This window comes from Myotis yumanensis, unplaced genomic scaffold (assembly GCF_028538775.1).
Source record: "Myotis yumanensis isolate MYYU_CA2020_CCGP unplaced genomic scaffold, mMyoYum1.0.hap1 SCAF_1, whole genome shotgun sequence".
In the NCBI taxonomy this organism is placed as follows: domain Eukaryota; kingdom Metazoa; phylum Chordata; class Mammalia; order Chiroptera; family Vespertilionidae; genus Myotis; species Myotis yumanensis.
This window is the reverse complement of record NW_027223752.1, coordinates 17,667,510-17,688,853: the sequence shown is the minus strand read 5'-3', so window position 1 is coordinate 17,688,853 and position 21,344 is coordinate 17,667,510. Positions and strand designations below refer to the sequence as shown.

The 21,344-nt window shown below is 47.3% G+C and overlaps 1 protein-coding gene across 2 annotated transcripts in view; it reads right to left on the bottom strand.

The window, feature by feature from the left end:
• NRDE2 (NRDE-2, necessary for RNA interference, domain containing) overlaps nucleotides 1-21,344 on the bottom strand; it is a 43,278-nt gene that overhangs the window by 7,993 nt on the left and 13,941 nt on the right. For both annotated transcript variants that reach the window (XM_070415006.1, XM_070414997.1), the window contains exons 5-12: nucleotides 17,290-17,740; nucleotides 16,053-16,458; nucleotides 13,951-14,084; nucleotides 10,543-10,663; nucleotides 8,008-8,183; nucleotides 5,829-6,215; nucleotides 2,925-3,853; nucleotides 1,882-2,020 (exon numbers count right to left, since the gene is read on the bottom strand). In XM_070415006.1, coding sequence (XP_070271107.1) covers nucleotides 1,882-2,020; nucleotides 2,925-3,853; nucleotides 5,829-6,215; nucleotides 8,008-8,183; nucleotides 10,543-10,663; nucleotides 13,951-14,084; nucleotides 16,053-16,458; nucleotides 17,290-17,740 — 2,743 coding nt within the window. The remainder of the gene's footprint in view (nucleotides 1-1,881; nucleotides 2,021-2,924; nucleotides 3,854-5,828; nucleotides 6,216-8,007; nucleotides 8,184-10,542; nucleotides 10,664-13,950; nucleotides 14,085-16,052; nucleotides 16,459-17,289; nucleotides 17,741-21,344) is intronic.

Genomic DNA, 21,344 nt, shown 5'->3' with positions numbered 1-21,344 from the left:
AGGGGGACACAAAAATGGTGAATTGAAGCAGGTAGACAGGCTGCAGAGACCACCCCTGCACTGACCCACGCCGGTCCTCGGCTGCAGCCAGCCGTGGGGTCTACGTACCAGGGGACGCTAGCGATCGGGGCCTCTGCTGTGTGGGGTCCATTCCTCCACCAACAGGCCTGGAGTGCTGACCGACCATTCACACTTCTGTCTGGCCTGCATCTCCTCCCTGTGGGCCCGCAGCCTTTCATTCCTAACAGTGCCTGGGACCCGAGGCCCTGTGTGGTGAGGCTGATGGCTTTACAGAGAAGACCTCTGCTTTAACACGTGCCGTTTTCTGAAAACTCTCTCCGAGAAAAGAGCCAGGACTGCTGAATGGCTAACACTGAACGGAAACTTCAGGCAGGCATTTCAGTCCGAGAGGGTGCAGACATTCAGCAGGTCTCTACAAACATAACATCCTTAGTCTCGACTCAGACACGCCTTCTCTTTCCACGCCCAGTGGGAGCCGGAGTTGCAGGCGGCACCCCCGGGGGCCCCCCACATCCCAGGAAGGGACCTGTTGCGTGGCGGCTCCTCCATGCACAGCCCACCGGGCAGCTCCCCCAGCTGCCAGGTGTCTGCAGCTTGTGAGTGGGCACAAGCCAAGCTCACGGAGCTCAAGTGTTTCTGGACTTTGCACCCACCCACCCACCTCCTCCAGACTCATTCCCAGAACCTTCTAGGGGACGCCAGGTCTCTGCCAGGTGGCTGGTACTTGGCGTCCAGTGAGGGTTGCTGACCAACCTCCCGGAAACCCTGGCAATGGCATCTAGAGACTCCGATCTGTGCCTCGGGAGCTCTGCCCCCCAAGGCCCGCTCACTTCCTCTTCCGTGTTTTCAGGTTAACGCCCACCATCACCTAGACTGTACCTTTGGGCTGTACCCAGCATCTGTGATAAAAGGTTCAAGCCTCCCCATGTCCCCCCACAGAGCCTCTGGCTGAACACTCCTGCTTCCCCCCTGGCGTGAGCCTCGGCCGTTCTGGGGCTAGACCTCTGCATCGCACGCCAGGGCCAGTGTGAGCGGTCCCGCCTTCGCTCAACCAAGTACTCCAATGTCCTCTCCAAAAATACTGACTAAACTTGAGATGTTTTCCCTTCGTTTTTGGAAGAAGGTTTACTACAGCAAGTTCTCACCCACCGTGTCTGTGAGACTCAGAGGTCCTGCACTGCAAGCCAGGTGCTTCTATGAGCCTCTGGCCTCCAGGGGACCTGCTCTCTGCGATTGTCAACCGGCCACAGACACTTCCGCTGGACTGTCCAGAGGGTCTCGGCCAGGGACAAGCCTGTGAGACCACTGGTTTTCTCTGTTCGGAATTCCCTATTCTACAACGGCCTTGGATGTAACTGCTCCCTCTCACGACAGCAACCACCTTCTAAATTTCCTCATCTTAAACCCCGACCCTTGTACAGTTCCTATGTCAGGGCTGAAATCTAACCAGTGGGTGACGCCCATGCACCCTGTGACCCCGCGGGGCTGTGACGGTGAAAGTGTGTCTCCTCGGGCACCTGGGAACGTCTCGGGGCACTAACCGGGACCAGGCACGGGACTGAAGTCACAGCTGCCGAAGGGGCAGAGCTGCAGGTATGGTCTCCACGTAAAAGTCTCCGAGGCCGCCAACAACAGTCCCTAAATACTGACGAAGCCTCACACCAAAACGCCCAGCAACTACTCCTTCCTGTCCTCCCACCAAATACCTCGAGTAAAACTGCTACATGCAACTCCTGGGAGCCCTGACATTATCCCCATCCAAGGGCGAGGGACCAGGAAGCGCCTCCAGCTTTCCCTCGCGGGGCCCCTGGACACCTGCACTTTCTGCGTAAAAAACAAAAACTCCAAGTACTTTCTTACCAAAAAACTCAAGTACATCCTCCACAGTAAGGGGCACTGGCTGCCGTGCTCACTCCGGATCGCATTTTCAAACAGGGCTCTGATCCGGTGCGTCAAGCCGGTCTCAGGAATTGTGGCATAGACCTCCCTGCCATCTACCCTGCAAGACAAAGGCTCATGAAACCCCGGCACAAGTTCTCTCACTGACATCGCAAGAGGCACAGAGGCAGAGATGCATGTGTTCGTGACAACGAACGTCAGCAGCAACTGGCTCACAGCCTGTCAGAGGCAGGGCTGTCCCTCAGAGCTGGGGGTGCTGGGGGTGCGGAGTACAGATGGAATGCGCTCCTCCAAAGCCAGGGGAAGGCAGTGCCCAGGGTTCCGTGGTTTCTCCACCACGAGTCTGACTAGAAGTCACACACCAAGTCCTTGCTTCTCGGGAACCTGTCAGAGAGGCGAAGTGGCCTGTCCAAGGTCACAGCTGGTGAATAGAAGAGCTGGGGTTTGCGCCCAGAGTCCAACTCCAGGCCTGGCTCTTACCCACATGCTTTCCCCACAGTGTCTCAGACACTGGAGGCCTGACCATCCCCACCCACCACCGTCAGCAAGGTTCAGGGTCCCAGAAGGCATGGCCAGGAAGCCGGCCACAGAAGCCTCACCTGCGGGATGCTGCCCTTTGCAGTCTCTTCTATAAACCCTAAACCAGTGAAGGCGAACCTTTTGAGCTCGGCGTGTCAGCATTTTGAAAAACCCTAACTTAACTCTGGTGCCGTGTCACATATAGAAATTTTTTGATATTTGCAACCATAGTAAAACAAAGACTTGTATTTTTTATATTTATTTTATATATTTAAATGCCATTTAACAAAGAAAAATCAACCAAAAAAATGAGTTCGTGTGTCACCTCTGACACGCGTGTCATAGGTTCGCCATCACTGCCCTAAACCCACCCCGGTGTGCCAAGCACTGGCCGTGTTCATTTCTGTGCCCTGAGGCTCAGAGGGCAGGGGACACGCACACGTTCCATAAAGGTGTGGACACATGAACAAGATGAACGTGATTACCTCTGGACGGTCTCCACCAGTCTTTTCCTCATTTTCTCAGCTTCAATGGCAAACAGCCAAGGCTCCAAGGGTTCCGAAGACCTGGTGATGGCACCGAAGAATCTCCTGGTCTTGCTGGCGCTGTGGGACTTGCTCTGAAGCTGAACGTAGGACCTCCAAAGAACCTGGTTGCCCGGATACAACTTTAAAGCCTCTGAGAGCGCCTGCCGCAGAGGAGCCAGAGGGTACACGCTGACTTTCATGTGGAACCTGAGCAGGCTCGTGTGCATCAGTGTGACGGCCTCGAGGACGCTGCTCACACTTGGGGGGCAGGCACTGGCCTCCAGGCCTGGGCCCTCTGGGGAAAGAGAGCCCTTCAGTTTTGCAAATACCTGCTCGTATATCTGCACAGCGGCATCGATCCCTATGGTCAAATACTGGAAGAGCATAAAGCATTTAACCACACTAACTAGGTGGTTAAGGGAGGCGGTGGCAGCTGGATCGGAGACGCGGCCCTCACACAAACAGTCCTGCAGTGCGTGTTCGTAAGCCTTCCGAGCTTTCAAAATGTTAATGGCTAGGACTTGCCCAGTGTAGGGCCCATAGGGACTGCTCTCAGCCAGCCTGGTTAATATGTGAACAGCTCGGGCCGCGGTGGCCACTCTGGTGTCTGGCGCCAGCTCCAGCTCCAGCTCAGCGTAGAGCAGACTGAGCTCACAGACCTCAGGGTCCTTCAGCTCCCCGCTCCCTGCCGTGCTGAGCGCTGTATCGAAAACTTTTCTGGCGTCCTCTGTGTTGCCAAGCAACCATTCCAGATGTGCATACTGCTTCCAGAGGCAAAAATTGTTGCAGTTTTCTGGCTCCTTAAGGAGATTCTTGGCTAGTTTTTTGCAGTTCTTTCCTCGTGATTTTAACCTCTTCTTGTTTTTAGTGTGCAGACACCAAATGACCTAGAGGTAAAAAGGAAAGAATAACTCCACGTGCTCTGTGATGTTAAACAAGCCCGGGGTATTGCCAGCCTGAGAAAGCCACACGAGGCGTCTACACTTTCTTCCTTCACCACATGTTTGGTGAACACTTAGGCTCTCTAAGCTGGGAAACAAATCAGGATTTTTTCCCCTCTATTGATTTTTAGAGGGAGTGGAAGGGAAAGAGGGTGGGGGGAGAAAGAGAGAGAGAGAGACGTAGATGTGAGACATCAATTGGTTGCCTACCACACACGCCCCGACTGGGGCCGGGATCGAACCTGCAAACCAGGTACATGCTATTGACTGGAAATCAAACCCATGACCTTTTGGAGCGTGGCCTGATGCTCTAACCACTGAGCACACTAGCCAAGGCACAAATCAGGATTTTTTTACTAATGCCACAGGAACCCCAATATGAAACATCCTGGTTTCCATCTGAAACCGCTATAAACAAGGCTCACATACCCTAAATGTTCCTCTCCAAAGAGGCAGCCTCCCAATTTTATACTTTAATCAGTGCACAGATTTGTGCACATTGAAAGGAAATTAATTAGAAGAAATACTTTAATATCGCTATTCGCCCTTTCTCTACAATAGAAGTGTGAACCAAATTCAAGACTGACAATGACAGATCGAAACACACGTGTGATTGGCGCCAGCGAGAACTTTTTATGTATCGCACATGCATGCGTCAACTTAACCTTTTATATATATAAACTTGCTTAATTAGACCCGCTTTCTGATGTAGCTAAACTTTTTCCAGCCCAGTGAAGCACCCCAACTTTTCTTTCAGGTAATTGTCAGCAACACAGCAGTAAATATCAACACAAAACATTATTATTGTAGATCATGCAGGAAGAACAAAGGGTAAAATATTTAACTGCAGCAGTGTTTGACTACATTCTGTGCAGTGAGAAAAGTCATTTTCAAGGTCCACCATTTCTTTCTTCTTTTCAGTCAGGTCAAGTTTCTAAGCTTTCTAAATCTCCGTTTTCTGGCTAATGAAAAGAAAATAAGATTCCATCGAGTCTCCTATCTACCTACTCCAGGACTTCTGTGAGGATCAAATGAGATGAGACACGGGACAACACTTCACAAACATTTGGTTAAAGTGCAAAATGTTTGCACCTGGCTATAAAACAAGTCATGTTCCTGGGCTAAAGAAACTCCAACGAGGCTAGTCACGAGGGAGAAGAAGCTGGGCGTTGCTATGTGACGTCATTACCTGGCGCCCACAGAGACCATTTCTGGGCTGGGCTGTGGGCCGCATTTTGCGCCATGGGGTCTTGGCAGCGTTGGCTGTGATTTGGTGGGGTGTTGCTCAGGGGTGGTGGCAGGGCCTGTGTCCCATTTGGGGGAGGCTGAGTGTTGCTTTGTGGGCTCCAGGTCCATGGTGCCGTTTATTTTTAAATGGCCAGTGTGCATCATGGCAGCTCCTGCGTTGTCTGTCCTCTGGTGGTCAGTGCGTGTCATAGCAACCGGCCGGGAGGACACTTAGCCTTTTATATATAGAGATAATACAACCTAGTGTGTACAATCTGTAGTTAAAATGTCACTGGGGGTTAAGATTCTATACTAACTTTGGCCAGCAGAGGGCAGAAGAGTATTCTAGACAAATTTCTAGCAGATACATAGATAAGAGAGCAGAGTAAGTAGCTTATTTTATCTATTTTAATAAGCCCCTAAATCCTCTAACCCTGCTTAAGCTTAAGCTTGGTTCTTAACACTAAGAGCTCACATAATCACAGGCATCTGGTGACACAAGAATCAACACAAATAGCCCAGTCACTCCTGCGTTCCTCTTCGCTGCGGCCCCTCTGAAAGGGCAGCCACACACCAGGTGCCGTTAGGGTCCCCGAAGGAGGTGCTGTGGCCCCGGACCCTGAAGAACACCAAGAGCCTTTATAAATAGACACAAAAGGAAGTCCCCACGCAGGGTGGAGGGGGCCGGAGTTACCTTTGCGATCTCGTACCGTAGCCAGGAGGAGCAGAGCTGGGACCTCTCCCTGCCGGAAAACAAAGGCATCACCAGGTGGAAGATGTTGCGGATGAACTCCTCGCCCTCTCGGCTGTGACCCCTGGTCCAGCGCCGGCAGCCCAACTGGTCCGTGCGACCAACACAGCTGACGCCAGAAAATGAAAGGTTGAGAACAGTCAATGGCTGTTCATCATAAAGTCCGTTATCGAAGATGCTGTTCTCATCCATGGCCAGGTAGAGGCAGGAGGCTGGAGGGCTGAAGCCAGCAGGCACACCCAAGAACTGCAGAAAGGCCACAATCAGCTGGAACTGAAGAGCTTGGCTGGAAAGTCGGATTAGAGATTGTCCAATATCATCAAACAGCACCTGCAATAAAGACAAAGGGACCTGTTCAGGAGCTCGGTTGGTTTGTTTATTTATTTATTGTAATAAACAGAAAAACCATCACAATTCTCCCACTATTCTCTTCACATGATTGTATAATGATTCAACATCATACAATTTTAAACAGGTAGGAGCTAGATTTTCTGCAAGATGCAAAAAAGCTAGAGGCCTCTCAAGACAACCCAGAGCGCTGCAGGAGAAGTTTGCAATGCTGGTAGGGCTCCCACACTCCTGAGATTCTCAGAAGGAGGGAGGCCCATGAGCAGGCTGGAGCCAAAAATTTTCCAAATATCCTGTTGGATTCATAGAAAATCTAGAATCATTCACTTCTGAAAGGACACATAATTGCTTTGTAGCCACAAGTGTAATTTTTTTTTTAAGATAGAAGAATAACTTTATTGTTCTGTGTTTTTCTGGTACAAAATTGCTTCAGGAAATGAAAAATGTGCTAAAAAAAAATAGATAAACAGCAGGAAGGTAAGGGAAGAAGGAAACTACAGGAGCAAGGACTGTGTTGAGAGCAGTTTTAAGAGCCTAATACCAAAGTGAGTGTTCGTGGCTGACTCAGGTAAAACTTTAAAATGTAAGGCCACGGAGACTACCCTTTGTTCCAAGGTCCTGCACATCTGAGTGGTCTTTGTGGCTCTGAGCAAAGGACTACCTGGAGGCAACTAATCAAAACCATCAGTCAATCAGAAATCTCCAGGCTTGGAGTTGAGAAAGCTAAGAGACAAGAAACTGCTGGCAGCAGTGGTGTGCTCCAGAAATGAGCTTCCAGGAAACTGCCCAGATTTTGAGCCTTGAGAACTGACTCTGGAAGGGTAATGAACTCTGCAAAACCCTCAACCACCACAGAAAGACCCGTCCTCCCTGAACCTTCCAGCTACAGCCAGGAGAGGGAGCTCACGTGCACACTCGCCTCATGGCAGCCCCCTCACTGAGCACTGATGGTTCAGCAGAAGAAAACAGGCAAACAGCTCCACCCTCGAGGCATGTAACAGGTAGGGAGGGTCACAGACAACAAACCCTTCCAAAGCTGACAAGCCTCCCTACTCTCAGTCCATACTGTACCGTGTTATATAACATATACTTATTATATTTTATTCCAAGCAATATAAAATGTATCTTGTGAAACTGGGTCAATTCCAGGTATCAAAAGAGAATCTTTTCCTTTATTTTAAAGGAAAGCTCCCAGAGCTGCGGCCACGAGACAGAGCAGCATGTACTGAGTCACACGGCAACGGCGGTAACAGAGCCAACGTGAGTTAAATGCCTGGCACACAGCAGGCTGACTGCTGGTTCCCTCTCCAATAAGACTAGCTGTACGCCGACTGTCCCCTAACGGCCTTACATCCAGACCCCTTGTCTTCTGGAGTCAAACCTATCGGCCATGTTTCTGAAGATACAAGGAGGGCGGGGAAAGTGGACACAGTTAAAGAATCCAGGACAGGGATTCTGTGTTTTTAAACCCTGAGCCCTCCAACTTCCATGTGAAAAAGTAACTGAACAACCTGGAAGACCACCGCTCCTATTCAGGGGCAGGAACTACCTGGTCAAGTGCCGCTCAGCTCCACATCACCAGCAGCCAATGACATTCTACCCTGGTTTTCAGTGAGAGGGAAGTTTCCAGACAACAACAAGAGCCAAGCTAGCATCTCCTAAGCCAGGCAAGTGCTCTGAGAGCCCAACACCTTCTTTGGGCACCAAACCCAATGGGAATGGGGAGAAGGCAAAGAGCCCATGGCTGGCGTCCCTCCTGGGGTGGGGTACTTGCCTGTCTCTCTGGATCCTCACAGTCTTCCTCGGTTTGCTTCTTGGTCTTATCAGGGCGCCACGGCCGCCAGTGCCTCTGGTCTCGGGACCGCTCAGCAGCAAGCCAGATCTGCCACCTGGGCAGGGTCTTATCTCTGATGTCCTGGTCATCCTCTTCTGGTTCATCATCATCATCATCTAGGCAAGAACAAAACTTCCAGCTCACTAACCAGCAAATAAAACCATCACCATCAACACCCAATCAACCTGCATGCCAGCCACTGTGGTGGCCCCTGGAATGCCAAGGTGGGTAAGAGCTACCTAGGCCCAGCCTCTGGAAGGCTCAGTGGCCTTTACCGATGGGCTCTCCTGTAATCACAATCAAGGTCCCCCCAACAGCGGTAGGTCAGCTGCTGAAATCAAATGATTTTTAACACTATCACACCAATGAAAATGAGACGGACACACATTCTAGAACAGCACTGACCAACACAACTCTCTGTGGTGATCAAACGTTCCATATCTGTGCTGTCTGACAGAGCAGCCACCACCACAGGGCACTTGAAATGTAGCTGGTAGAAGAAATGAGTTTTTAATTTTATTCCATTTTAATTAACTTTAATTAAAATAGCCACACGTGGCTAGTGGCTGCTACTGGACAACACCATTCTAGAGTACTAAGTGACATTTAATGACAACATTGGTTTAGATTTTCTTAAGCCATCAGAATTTTTAGCCAGTGACCTTACAATTATGACCTATGTTCACGTCTTTCAAAAAATGTCAATTCAAGACATCCTTCAGTGATAGCCTTTATCCTTCAGTGATAGCCTCTACTTCACTGTTTCCTGACTCTGAGCATGCAGAATGGAAGAGGACAAGAGTCTGAATCACCTGCAAAGTTCCACATTTAAACAGAAACAAACGGCATGTAAAATGGTACCGCCACTTGGAAAAGTTTGGCAGTTTCTTATAAAATTAAACATGCACTCACCATAAGGCCCAGCAATTGCACTTTTAGGTGCTGATGCCAGAAAAATGGAAACCTATGTTCACACAAAACCCTATCCACTAATGCCCACAGCAAAGCTTTATTCACAACAGCCCCAAACTGGAGACAACATACACAAACTGGTACAGCTATGTCATGGAACACTACTGGGCAATAAACATGAATGAACTATTGACACACACAACAATTTGGCTGAATCTCAGGGGAACTATGCTAAGGGGGCGGGGGGGAACCAATGTTCAAAGTTACACAGAAAACAAGTGCTGGCAAAGTTACCCCAGACACCTGAAGGGCCCCGCCTAAGAGGTGACAGACATGCCACCTGGCCTGCAGCTCTGCACTGCCAGGCAGATCACAGCCAATCCCAAGTTTTCATTTCTCAGATGAACGCTGGAAGGTGACACCTGTGAAGAGAGGCTGGCCGAGCCTGGTGAGCGCCCATCCACCGCTTTCTCCCTCACACGTGCAATGAAACCAGGTGAGTGAAGCAATTCCCGAATAGCTAAGAGCTGCACTGGCCAAAACGGTAGCGTTAATATGTGGCTATCAAGCCCCAGAAAGTGGCCGGTCTGAACTGAGATGTGCTATAAAGGGAAAATACACACCAGATTTCAGAGTTTGTACGGGGAAACATGCAAAATACCTCATTCGTTTCTTAATGTTGATTAAATGTTGAAACATTAATGTTTTTACTACTAGTTAGACAAAACATGTTATCAGAATTAATTGCCCCTCTTTTCTTTTTGCTTGTTTTAGGTGGCTACTAGAGAATGTGAAGTTACACATGTGCTTGAGTTATATTTCTACTGGTCAGGGCTGTTTTAGAGGGTAACTCTGGAAAGTACTTTGGGTTACTTAGAATGACATTTATAGAAGTGCTAGTTAATAATTATTTTATAGTATTCCTTAAAAGGCATGTATTTTCAAATGATCTGGACACTGCCAAGAAAACAAAAAGACCGTCTTAAATACACACTGAAATGGGGGTGGGGATTAGCAACAAGATCAGGTCTTCAGGAGCCTGAAAAGGAAAAATGACTGAGAGAACTCAAAACCTGCAAGCGTGATGCAGAGAGGGGTCACCTGCTTCAAAGGCTCTAAGACAGCGGTTCTCAACCTGTGGGTCGCGACCCCTTTGGCAGTCGAACGACCCTTTCACAAGGGTCGCCTAAGACCATCCTGCCTATCAGATATTTACATGACGATTCATAACAGTACCAACATTACAGTTATGAAGTAGCAACGAAAATAATTTTATGGTTGGGTCACAACATGAGGAACTGTATTTATAAGTACCGCGCGCTAACCGATTGCGCCACTGGAGCTCCATGAGGAACTGTATTTAAAGGGCCAGAAGGTTGAGAAGCACTGCAAGAGGAAAAGAGTCTATGCTCCCAGGACATCTACTTAATGTACTTTTGACATTGATATTTGTACAATGCTCCTAACCTACTGCTAATGGCTTCTACATATAAACAAATAACCATGATGACGTACAAACAAGTTCCAGAAGGAAAACTCACACGCGTGCTGCGAGGGCCTTACCTGGGTTGATGACCACCCAGCCGCCCCGCTCCTGCTGGTGCATCCACGCTCTCCAGCCTCGGGCGCCCTTCTCCCCAGCCCGGGGCTCTCCGCTGTCCCAAAAGGGCTCAAAGAACTCCACCTGTTCAGATGTAAGACATGGAGGTTAGCCCAACTTGTACAAATCTGCTGAGTCACCAGGCAAATTAAGTGCGGGCTGGCATAAGAGGGGCTATGCTTCGTAAAACCTTGCCCGTCATCAGTCTCTGAAGTAGATATAACACACACCCCAAAACAGAAAATGTAATTATCTAGTGGTGGGGGAGCCTCTATGGTAGCCCTCAGGGCTATGGGATTCACACCCTTGGGTATGGGCTGGACCAAGAATATGGCAAAAAGTGATGGGATGACACGTCCAAGATTGGGTTACAAAGACGGGCTTAGGTCATTGAGAAGGGGAGGAGCAGAATGGCTTTCCAGTTCTGACCCTGGTCGGCCAGTCTCACAGGAAGCACTGGCACTGCAGGCCCCCTAACTGATACCCAGAGTCACGCTGCTTTCGAGACCTGCTGAGGGGGAGGGGAGCCAAGGTTTCATCAGGACAGACGCTGAAGTCTTGAGGACATGGCCACATCTCAACATTGTACAATGTTCCTAAGCTACTGCTAACACCTGGCACAGCACCCAGCACCTAGTAGGGACTCAATAAACACTTGCTGGCACAGAGCTGAACATGGCAGGCACCCAATGAATAAACAGGTCAGCAAGCCTGGCCCCTCCCTCACTCATCTGGACATTAGGTCCTCCGTGCGTGGTAACCAGTTCAGTGGCAGCAATTCCACATGGAACAGAATGTGGACACAGCAAAGGACAGGAAAGCGATCATGCTATCAACCCACAGTAAGGACTTTAAGAGAGCCAATAACTGGCTCCATGGGAGCTTTGTAAGGAAGCTTTGTAAGGATACCAGGCTTTGAACAGGCACACGGGGGCCAGGAGCCGCAGGATTATCCAGCCTGAACCCAGAAGTGCCTTGCACACCAGGGAGGGCGGTGTCCAGGAGAGCCACGAAGGCAGGGCGGACAGCATGACACAGGCCCTGGATGCTGAGCACACGTCAGCCACCTCAGGAAGGGAACTGGGAAGACTACACTCCCTCTCTTTTTACATTTATATTTTATTTTTTAATTGATTTCAGAGAGGAAGGGAGAGGGAGAGAAAGGTAGAAACATTAATGATGAGAGAGAATATTGATTGGCTGCCTCCTGCATGCCCCCTAATGGGGATTGAGCCCGCAACTGGGGCATATGCCCTGACCAGGAATCGAACTGTGACCTCCTGGTTCATAGGTCGATGCTCAACCACTGAGCCACGCCAGCCTCGCTACACTCCCTCTTTACAGGTTTTATTTACTCAAAAAAAAAAAAAAGGTGTTTTTTTTAAAGTGTGATAAATGGTTATAACCAATTTATTTATTCCACAGAAACACAGACTAGTAATACCAGACTCTGCCTGCTTATGGTGACGACTTACTCAGAGATTCAGAAAGTCACTAAATAAAAAGCTTTATTTCAAGGTTGTCATGTAAATACTTTGCAGTTACCTGTGCTGTTAACCCCAAGAGCTTGGATCAGGCTCTCCTGACACATCAGAGAGGCTGCCGATGCCCACAGTCCTGGCCAGGGACCCCATGAGAAACGGCTCTCATCAGACTGCGAGTGCCAGCAAAGGGGTGGGCATGAGCATGACCCTGACTCTGACCTTGAGCCCCAACCGCACACCCCATGCTCTGCAGAGCTGGCTAAGAATCACTGCTGTAGCACAGCATACTCGTAAGTAGCAATGTATGTCTTAAAATAACTGTTATCTGGCTTACTATACGAATAATCACTTATCCCAATATCCACCAATATTCTTTAACCCAACTTTGTCTGGAAAAAAAATAGATAAAAATAATAATGATATTTCTCTTCCAAGGCCGACGCAATACAGAGAATGGGAACGTTTTAAGAGGCAACCACGCCCCCATGAGCCTTCTCCACAGCCTGAATGAGATGACCCCGGAGTAGCTGCAGAAGCGGAGGAGGGGAGTTTAACACTCCGTGCTCACGCAGTCGGTCAAGAACAACCTAGGTGCTCACCAACTGTCGCAACAAGAAGAAGCTCCTGGGCCGAGTGATGGCTGGACAGGCACTGCGACATGGTGCTGGAGAAGTGAAGGAGATATGGACCGAGGGCCCCATTGTGGCGAGGCAAGAAGTCCAAGCCAGTCCACAAGGAACGGCTCCTGCACAGGGACTAGGCCTTTGTGGTCCTGCGGAACCCACTCATCGCTGGCAAGTAGGGGTTCCTCCCTGCTGTCAAATTCACTCCCCCGTCCTCCAAAGACCTGTCCTTCAACAGGAGAACAATAAAATCCTGTGTTTTTTCTAGTGGGAAAAAAAATGATGGTAAAAATAGTCTTTATAGGGAATTCAAAAAATTCTACAAGATGGAGACCTTAGCCTCTCGAGAAAGACCTCTGAAAGGTCACCATGAATTCAGGTATCCTATCCCTCTCCACCATACCCTTGGCAGAACAGGAAACCGGGTTTTCTTCCATGGAAAAGGGAAAAGGCTTTCTTATTGAATAGCTCTGTAATAGGGTTTTCTTACTGCTTCACATCACAAATATTGGCCACGCTCACCTGTCACCTGAATGACCAACCCTTCCCCAATTAGGATCGGTGCTGACAAAGTGCCAGCGTGGCATTCCCTTGGCAACTCCAGCAAAGATCTGAGCAGTGGAAAGGTTATGAGGGGAAGTTACAAAAGACTCACCTTAGAACGAACAAAAGTAGGCAAGACAATGGTTTCCCTGACTGTGGGCATAACTAGCATTTAAACAAGGGCCATAAGTAAGGGAAAAAGGGACATAAGTGAGTCTTTACATTGGGGGTTGGGGGGACTCTTGTTTTATCTCTCCATGTTTCACTACCTTCATCATGGAAGTTTCCTTGGATTGCTAGAATCTATCTGAGAAACAATCCTCAGCAGGTCTGATACAAAGGAAGATACGGTATTTTAAAAATACTACCACCACCACCCTAGCCGGTTTGGCTGAGTGGATAGAGCATCAACCTGCGGACTGAAGGGTCCTGGGTTCGATTCCAGTCAAGGGCATGTACCTCGGCTGCAGGCTCCCAGCCCTGGTCATGGGTATGCAGGAAGCAACCAATTGATGTGTCTCTCTCACATCAGTGTTTCTCTGTCTCTCCCTCTCCCACTCTCTCTAAAAATCAATGGAAAAATATCCTCAGGTGAGGATTAAAAAAAAAAAATACCACCATCACCTCCCATGATCCATCCCTCCCCCCAAAAGAGAGAGGAGCAGGGAAGGAAAGAGGGGGAGGGAAAAAGGGCGGAGAGAAAGGAAAGCGGAGCTCCTACCTGCCCTCTGGTGGGCAGGTCTTTGACGCTGTCGGGTTTGAAGAAGGTGAAGTCGACCATGGCCTGGAACAAGGAGACGGCCTTCTCCGCGTGCCCGGCCTGGCGCAGGAAGTGGCACTGCTGAAGAAAGAGCGCTGAAAGCGGCAGAGAACTCTGGTTAACGCCATCGAGGAAAAACAACCTGACTCCTAAGATACAGTAAAACACCGAGAACATCTTCTCCCTGAAATCAGTTACTGCTGAATTTGCAAAGCTGTGATACCTACATGTCCTGATTTAAAAGGACTCACAGCAGCTCTGTAATCAAAGTATATTCATTTAATTTTTATATAAAACCACCACAGAATACAAACATTAACAATAAAAACTACATATACATAAATGTAAGGCAAGAGATTGATCTGAATATTGTTATCAAAAACTCAAAGGATTGTTTCTCAGACAGATTCTAGCAATCCAAGGGAACTTCCACAATGAAGGTGGAGAACCATGGAGAGATAAAACGAGAGTCCCCCCGCACCCCCATACAAAGACGCACTTATGTCCCTTTTTTCCTTTACTTATGGCCCTTGTTTAAATGCTAGTTATGCCCACAAGAACATTTCTAGAAAAGGATGGCATGGTACATTTTTTTTTTACCAGAAAGCCAAGACCTATACTCAGTGGATCACTAGATGGCATTATTCACCAGCAATTTTCATCATATGCTCAGCGTCAGCTGTAACCAAATCAAGGTTCCACGCTTGAACATTTCAGTTTGCCTTAAGTGTGGTGCAATTCCATTTACTAAGTAATGTTGAGCTAGTTGAGCATATCACAAATGATAGCACACATGAGGCTCGTTATGCCAGTGTGGTAAATGCTTGTTCTCTCTAGAGCAGTGGTTCTCAACCTTGGCTGTACATTAGAATCACCTGGGAATCTTTTTAAAAATCCTGATTTCTGGGCCTCATCCTCCGGAAATTCTGTTTCTTTGTTATGGGTGGGGCCACAACATTAGTAACAAAGAAACAGAATTTCCGGAGGATGAGGCCCAGAAATCAGGATTTTAAAAAGATTCCCAGGTGATTCTAATGTGCAGCCAAGGTTGAGAACCACTGCTCTAGAGCAATATATTTACAACTTTAGAAGTTCACTGTAATAGCAGAGTTTTGACCCAATAACTGCCTGCGGTGTACCAGACACTGAGCTAGACTCACCATATATTTTCACCATATAACCCTGTAAGCAGGTAGCATACTATCGTTGCTGAGGGAGAAACAAGAGCTTAAACAGGTTAAGGTACTTATCCAAGGTCATACCAGAACCACTGAAGGGCAAGCCCAGGATTCAAGTCAAGAGCGACATTCTCTAGCTCCTGCATAACATGCTGCCTCTGATATGTCACTACTGGACAAATTTATATTCTAGGCTTCTTTGGGACACACCCATATAATACCAGTAACCTCTAAACTGATGCAAAGATTTCCAGTCAGTGAGGACATCCCACAAGCATTACTGCCCGAAACCCTAGGACTGGAGGTGATGAGCAGCACAGGTACCTCAACAGTCCAGGCCGCTGGCAGCCAAAGTTATGAGTGTTGACTGTGCCTCCCTGGTTAACAACCAGAGAAGTTGGAACTTCTAGGCCAGGGATAATTTCCTAACTCTACTGTCTCTAATGCCACCACCACCACCACCACCAAGAAGCTGGAGGGGGAAGAATCCATCATGGTCAAAAGGAGTCATAATAGTTTTTTTCTTGATTAATCAATTTTATCAATGTATCAATCAGGTTTATCAACTTCGACTCTTCTAAAATAAATCAAAATAAATCTTCATTTTCAATTAAAGTCAAAAGCATTATTCCCTGCCCAACAGGTGTGGCTCAGTGGTTGAGCACTGACCCACGAACCAGGAGGTCACGGTTCAATTCCCAGCGAGGGCACCTGCTCAGGTTGTGGGCTCAGTCCCCAGTAGGAGGCATGCAGGAGGCAGCCAATCAACGATTCTCTCATCATTAATGTTTCCATCTCTCCCTCCCTCTCCTTTAATTAAAAAAAAAAAAAAAAAAGGCAGCATCATTCCTCCCACGTAAATGGATCTGGTCACCATCTCCTTACCAAACATGGCCTCCTCGGTGCCAGGCAGCTCAGGGTGAGACAAGATGCTGCCATCCTTCACAGCAGACAATGTACTCAAGCATTTCCCATAAAGGCTGTGAATTTTTGATATTGAAAAGGTGCTGAACTGGCTCTGGCAAAACAAAAGGTATTTCTGCCAAAGGGCTGTATTGTTGGGGTGCAGGAATATCAGCTTCTGCCACTCTTTGACCAGCGTGGAGGGCTCCCAGAACTCCGTGCAGAGCTTCAGCTTGGCGAGCTTCAGGTCCACGCTGCTCGGGTTGCTGTCGATGGCCCGCTCCAGAATGGCCAGCTTCTTCTCCAGGATGAGCTTCAGGGACCGCTTCCGCTTCTCCTGCTCCCCTTCCTCGATGGCATACAGGCCAGGGCTCCTCATGACCTCGTCCTCAACAACAAAAACACCCATTTACAAATGCACGGAACTGCCTCCTCCGGATCCCAGCTGCCCAGGCAGCTACTCACAAGCCCCAGAGGGTTCCTCATCTCTCCAAAGGCTCTGCTATTTGGACTTTGTTGATAACCACTAGTTTATCACAATTTCTCCTAATGGCAGCTCAGTTCCTGGGGTACCTGTGCCACCTCGTATACTGATCTTGTATTTATTTCACCTGACTGACCTGCCTATTGGCATTTAACACTTAGATTTATGTATCAATAACTAGCATGCAATGCCTTGAAATCCTTTTCTGGAATCAACTTGACCATTAAAACAGTCAAATGAGGGACAAAATATAATTGTATAAGTTGTTCAAAAAAAATGTAGGTGGAACTAAGACAACCCATGTATTTTCGAAAGGGCGCACGTAGCCCTAACGAGGTAACTCAACGAGCAGCCCTTCTCTCCACGTTCTGTGCTCTCCGCGTGGTCTGTCTGCACTTCCCAAGGCCTCCCCCTCCTGGTGAGCATACACTCTTCCCTCTAGATTCTGCTCAGATTCCACCTTCTCTTGGAAACCCCTTCTTACTCTCTATGGCAAGTCACTCCCTCATTCCATCCCCGAATTACACATGAAGGCATTTATCTCCCCAGATGCATGGTTCTTCACACGCCAGTCTTCTCCCGGCACTCTGGGCATGCTCAGGGCAAGGGCTACAGTGTAATCATCTCTACATGCCCGGTGCCTGGGCTCCTCCTGGGAGCTCACAAAGCACATGGCTTTGCCAACGTGAGCACGGCCATGCTATGTGAGGTAGGAGGGGGCACGGTGATGCTTACCTGAAAAGCAACGAACGCCATCCACAGCTGAGTATCCCGAGGATTCTCCCGCACCCTCCGGTTGAACTCCTCCACCCTGGCCTTGAGAAGTGTGTCCTCACGGTCTGGCTGTGAGTCTGGCTGCTTGGATTCCTGCTCTGAAGGACCTTGTCCCTGTAACCACTGGGTGGTGGATTGATCATAAATCCCCAGAGGGTTCAACCAGGTTGTAACAGGAGGAACCACATCGTCGGAGTCCTTCACTGGGATGAAGGAGATGGGCGCAGACGAGGGAGGGTCAGTTTTACTGCTCACGGCAACTCCGTCAGCGTTCATCAGCCCCACGTTCTTCTTCGTGAAATAGCGCTCGACATGCTTGTGCGCACGCTTCTTTCCCGTGGAAGCCCCCTCCCAGGATATGCACTGCTTCTTAGGGTTAATGCCAAGGCAGGAGTCTCCTTTCCTCTTGTACCTTAAGTATGAAAAAGAGAAAAAGTTATTGAGGAAATATGTGCACTAACTCTGAATGGGTGAAGGCTCATCACACTTCAAACTCTTGTTATGCAAGTTAAATGCATATATGCAAATTCACCTTACATTCAAACTGTCTCTACTGAGGAAAATAGGAGGATTAGCAGTGAACTTTTTCTGCCCATTTAACTTACTCCTCTAACACTTCAAGTCTTCGTTGACGTCTCATGAATTTAAGCTCATGCCTGCCCCCTGGATGTTGGTAATTTACACTTCCCTGGAGCTTTGTAGTTCAAGTCCTGTCACCTACATTATGTCGTTTGATCACAATCACAGGCAACAGGCAAGGCAGGAACCATCATCCCCTCCTTACTGTTCCTAAATAAGGACACTGAGACCTCAGGTGACACCAAGTCATCTGTCTCCTTTCCCTCAGTGTGGTCCTGTGTCCCTACTTAAAAAGATAACATATAGGTCTAAGATTCTTTTTTAATCTTGAAACTAAGTGTGTCAAATAAAATTACATCTGGCTATTTTCTCCTCGGGAGGAAAAGAGGCTGGGTTCTGAAACGCTTTTATGGAACGTGTAGGCGTCCCCAGAGTTAGGAACACATGACTACCGACTAGCTGCACAAAAGCTCAGGAAAACTGTGCGCTTCTCCGTATACATGTTATATAAACAACCCAATTTAAAAATGGGCAAAAGATCTGAACAGAACTCATAAAAGAAGACATGAACGGCCAATAAGCACATGAAAAAAGTGTTGGACATCATGAGTCATCAAGGAAATGCAAATTAAAACCACCAAGAGATAGGCCACCTACCCATCAAAACAGCCAAAATTAAAAAGACTGACAATACCAAATGTTGGTGAGTAATCTGCCGGGTAACCAAGACCCCATGTGCTGTCGATGGGAATATACACTCGTACAAGCACTTTGGGAAAAGGTCCGGCAGTTTCTTTAGAAAACTAAGTATAGACCTACCCTATGACCCAGTAATTCTATTCCTAGGTATTTACCCAAGAAAAAGGAAACCACATGTCTACACAAATACTTGTGCACAAATCTTCTCATAAGCTTATTCACAACAGCCAAATACTGGAGGGAGTCCAGGTGTCTGCCAACTGAAGAATGAAGAAACGAACGGTGGTAAATGCCACAACACGGATGAAGCTCAAAACCATTTCGCTGAGTGGAAGGAGCCAGACACGAAAGAGTACACACGATCTGATTCCACTGAATATGAAATTCTAGAAGAGACCAAGCTAACTGATAGGAAAAAATTAGAACTAGAACGGTGACGGCCTCGGGGGAGGTGGGGTGTGGACTGACTGGAAAGGAGCCTGAGGACACTGTCTGGGGTCACAGTGATGTTCTCTACTTTCACAGAGGTCTGGGTTATCCAGGTGCATCCCTCTGTCACACTCAGCAAATGAAGATCTGTGTATGACAATATATGCAAATTTTAAATCAGAAGAGAAATAAACGAAACAAATCTTGGACTGTAGTTAATGATATCCATGCTGAAGTATTTAAGGGGTAGTATATTGATGTTGGCAATTTACTTTAAAATGCATCAAAAACCAATATTGGTTGATGGATGAATGGAAAGATATATAATAAAACTAGAGGCCCGGTGCATGAAATTCATGCATGGGTAGGGTCCCTAGGCCTGCCCAGCGATCAGGGCTGATCAGGTTCCCCTCCTCCCCGCCTCCTCCTTCCCTCGCAGCCCATGCCGCCACCCTCGCTCCCTCAGCACCCCACCGCCGCCGCTGGTCACTTGCCATGTTCCACACCGCTCCCTGGTGGTTAGCTCCCGGTCTCCCGGTTGAACTCCCGAGGGGACAATTTGCATATGAGCCTTTTATTATGTAGGATAAGATGGTAGAATGTAGGGGGCAGGTATATGAGTGTTCACTGTAAAATCCTCCCAACTTCGCTGTATTTTTTTACATTTTCATAATAAAGTGCCAAGGGGAGAAAAGGCAGGAGAGACCCACTGCCATCTTCTATCAACTCCCAACTCCCGGGAGCTCTGCCCCAACCCCCCGTGGCTGAGCCAGCAACCTCACTGCTTCCCACTGTCAGCAGGTACCCGAGAAGCTCTCTGCTTGCCTGTGCTCCCTCACTGCCCAGGTGCAGTGAGTCCACTTTGGGGGAAGAGTGTCTCACACACACGTACGAGCTGTCTCTCAAACCCTTCTCTTCATCCTCTCCCCCAGCTTCTCCTAGATTATCTCCAAAGAACCTCTCTCCGTTCCATTTATGAGTTAAAAACAACTTTAACAACAGGGTGAGGAGATAAAATAGTGCTACAATTGCTCTAAATGAGCCTATCATTCCCTAAGGAACAAATTTCAAGTAAAAAACTAGTTTTTTTCTCCTTAATTACTATTTTATTTTCAATAAAAATGAATATATTTTCACTAGAAATTCATATATCCAAAACAGGTTTACTGAGTTTTCCGAATTTAAAACTGCATTTTGTAAAACTAATTTTAATAGCTGCATTTCATAAAAAATTAGATGAAAATGATAAAGGAGAAAAAATAATATTACTGGTCCATATTTTAAGCACCTTCTTTCAGATATGTGGGTATGTATAGATTTAAATGTATATATACACAACCCATATTAAAATAGTTATATAGCTTCAGACTTTTCTTCCTATTTTTTAAGTATTTTCCCACACTATTAGCCTGAATATATGTAATTTTTATTGGCTTTGAACTGGTCCATTTAGAGGGGTGTGCCATAGTTTATCTAACAATTTCCCGGACATTTAGGTTGTAGCCAATTTATCATTTGTCAGAGAATCTTATTAACTGGACAGGACCTCTTGGCCTTATATCCCATGATTCTCTACCTTCTCTTTTGATCACCTGTGAGCTGTTTGGGAACAGAGATTGTACATTATTATTCTTTATGTTCCCAACAGTGTCTCACAAAGCACTAAGTACCTAAAAGGTTTAATAAGTATTCAAATATTTTTTATTGACAGATTAGAGGAGAAAAGCTTAAACTCATTACTGAAGCAAATATCATCACCTAGTTTTATGATTACCTAGTGATGTACGCTGAAAACATTTTGGAAAAGTCATTACCATTTAAGGTCATTTTTAAAATGGGAGTAGGGGATGGATAAATAAAAGGCTTTTGCAACTTTTTAAAATGGCATATAGGTTAGATCAGTGGTTCTCAACCTTCCTAATGCCGCGACCCTTTAATACAGTTCCTCATGTTGTGGTGACCCCCAAACATAAAATTATTTTCGTTGCTACTTCATACCTGTAATTTTGCTACTGTTATGAATCGTAATGTAAATATCTGATATGCAGGATGTATTTTCATTGTTACAAATTGAATATAATTAAAGCATAGTGATTAATCACAAAAACAATATGTAATTATATATGTGTTTTCCAATGGTCTTAGGCGGCCCCTGTGAAAGGGTCGTTCAACCCCCAAGGGGGTCGAGACCCACAGGTTGAGAACTGCTGGTTTAGATCAAATGGTTTCCAGATAGTTTGTCACAATTATTTCATGGTATTTTTAGATTCATTCATGCAACAAATACTTACTGAACACCTATTAGGCCA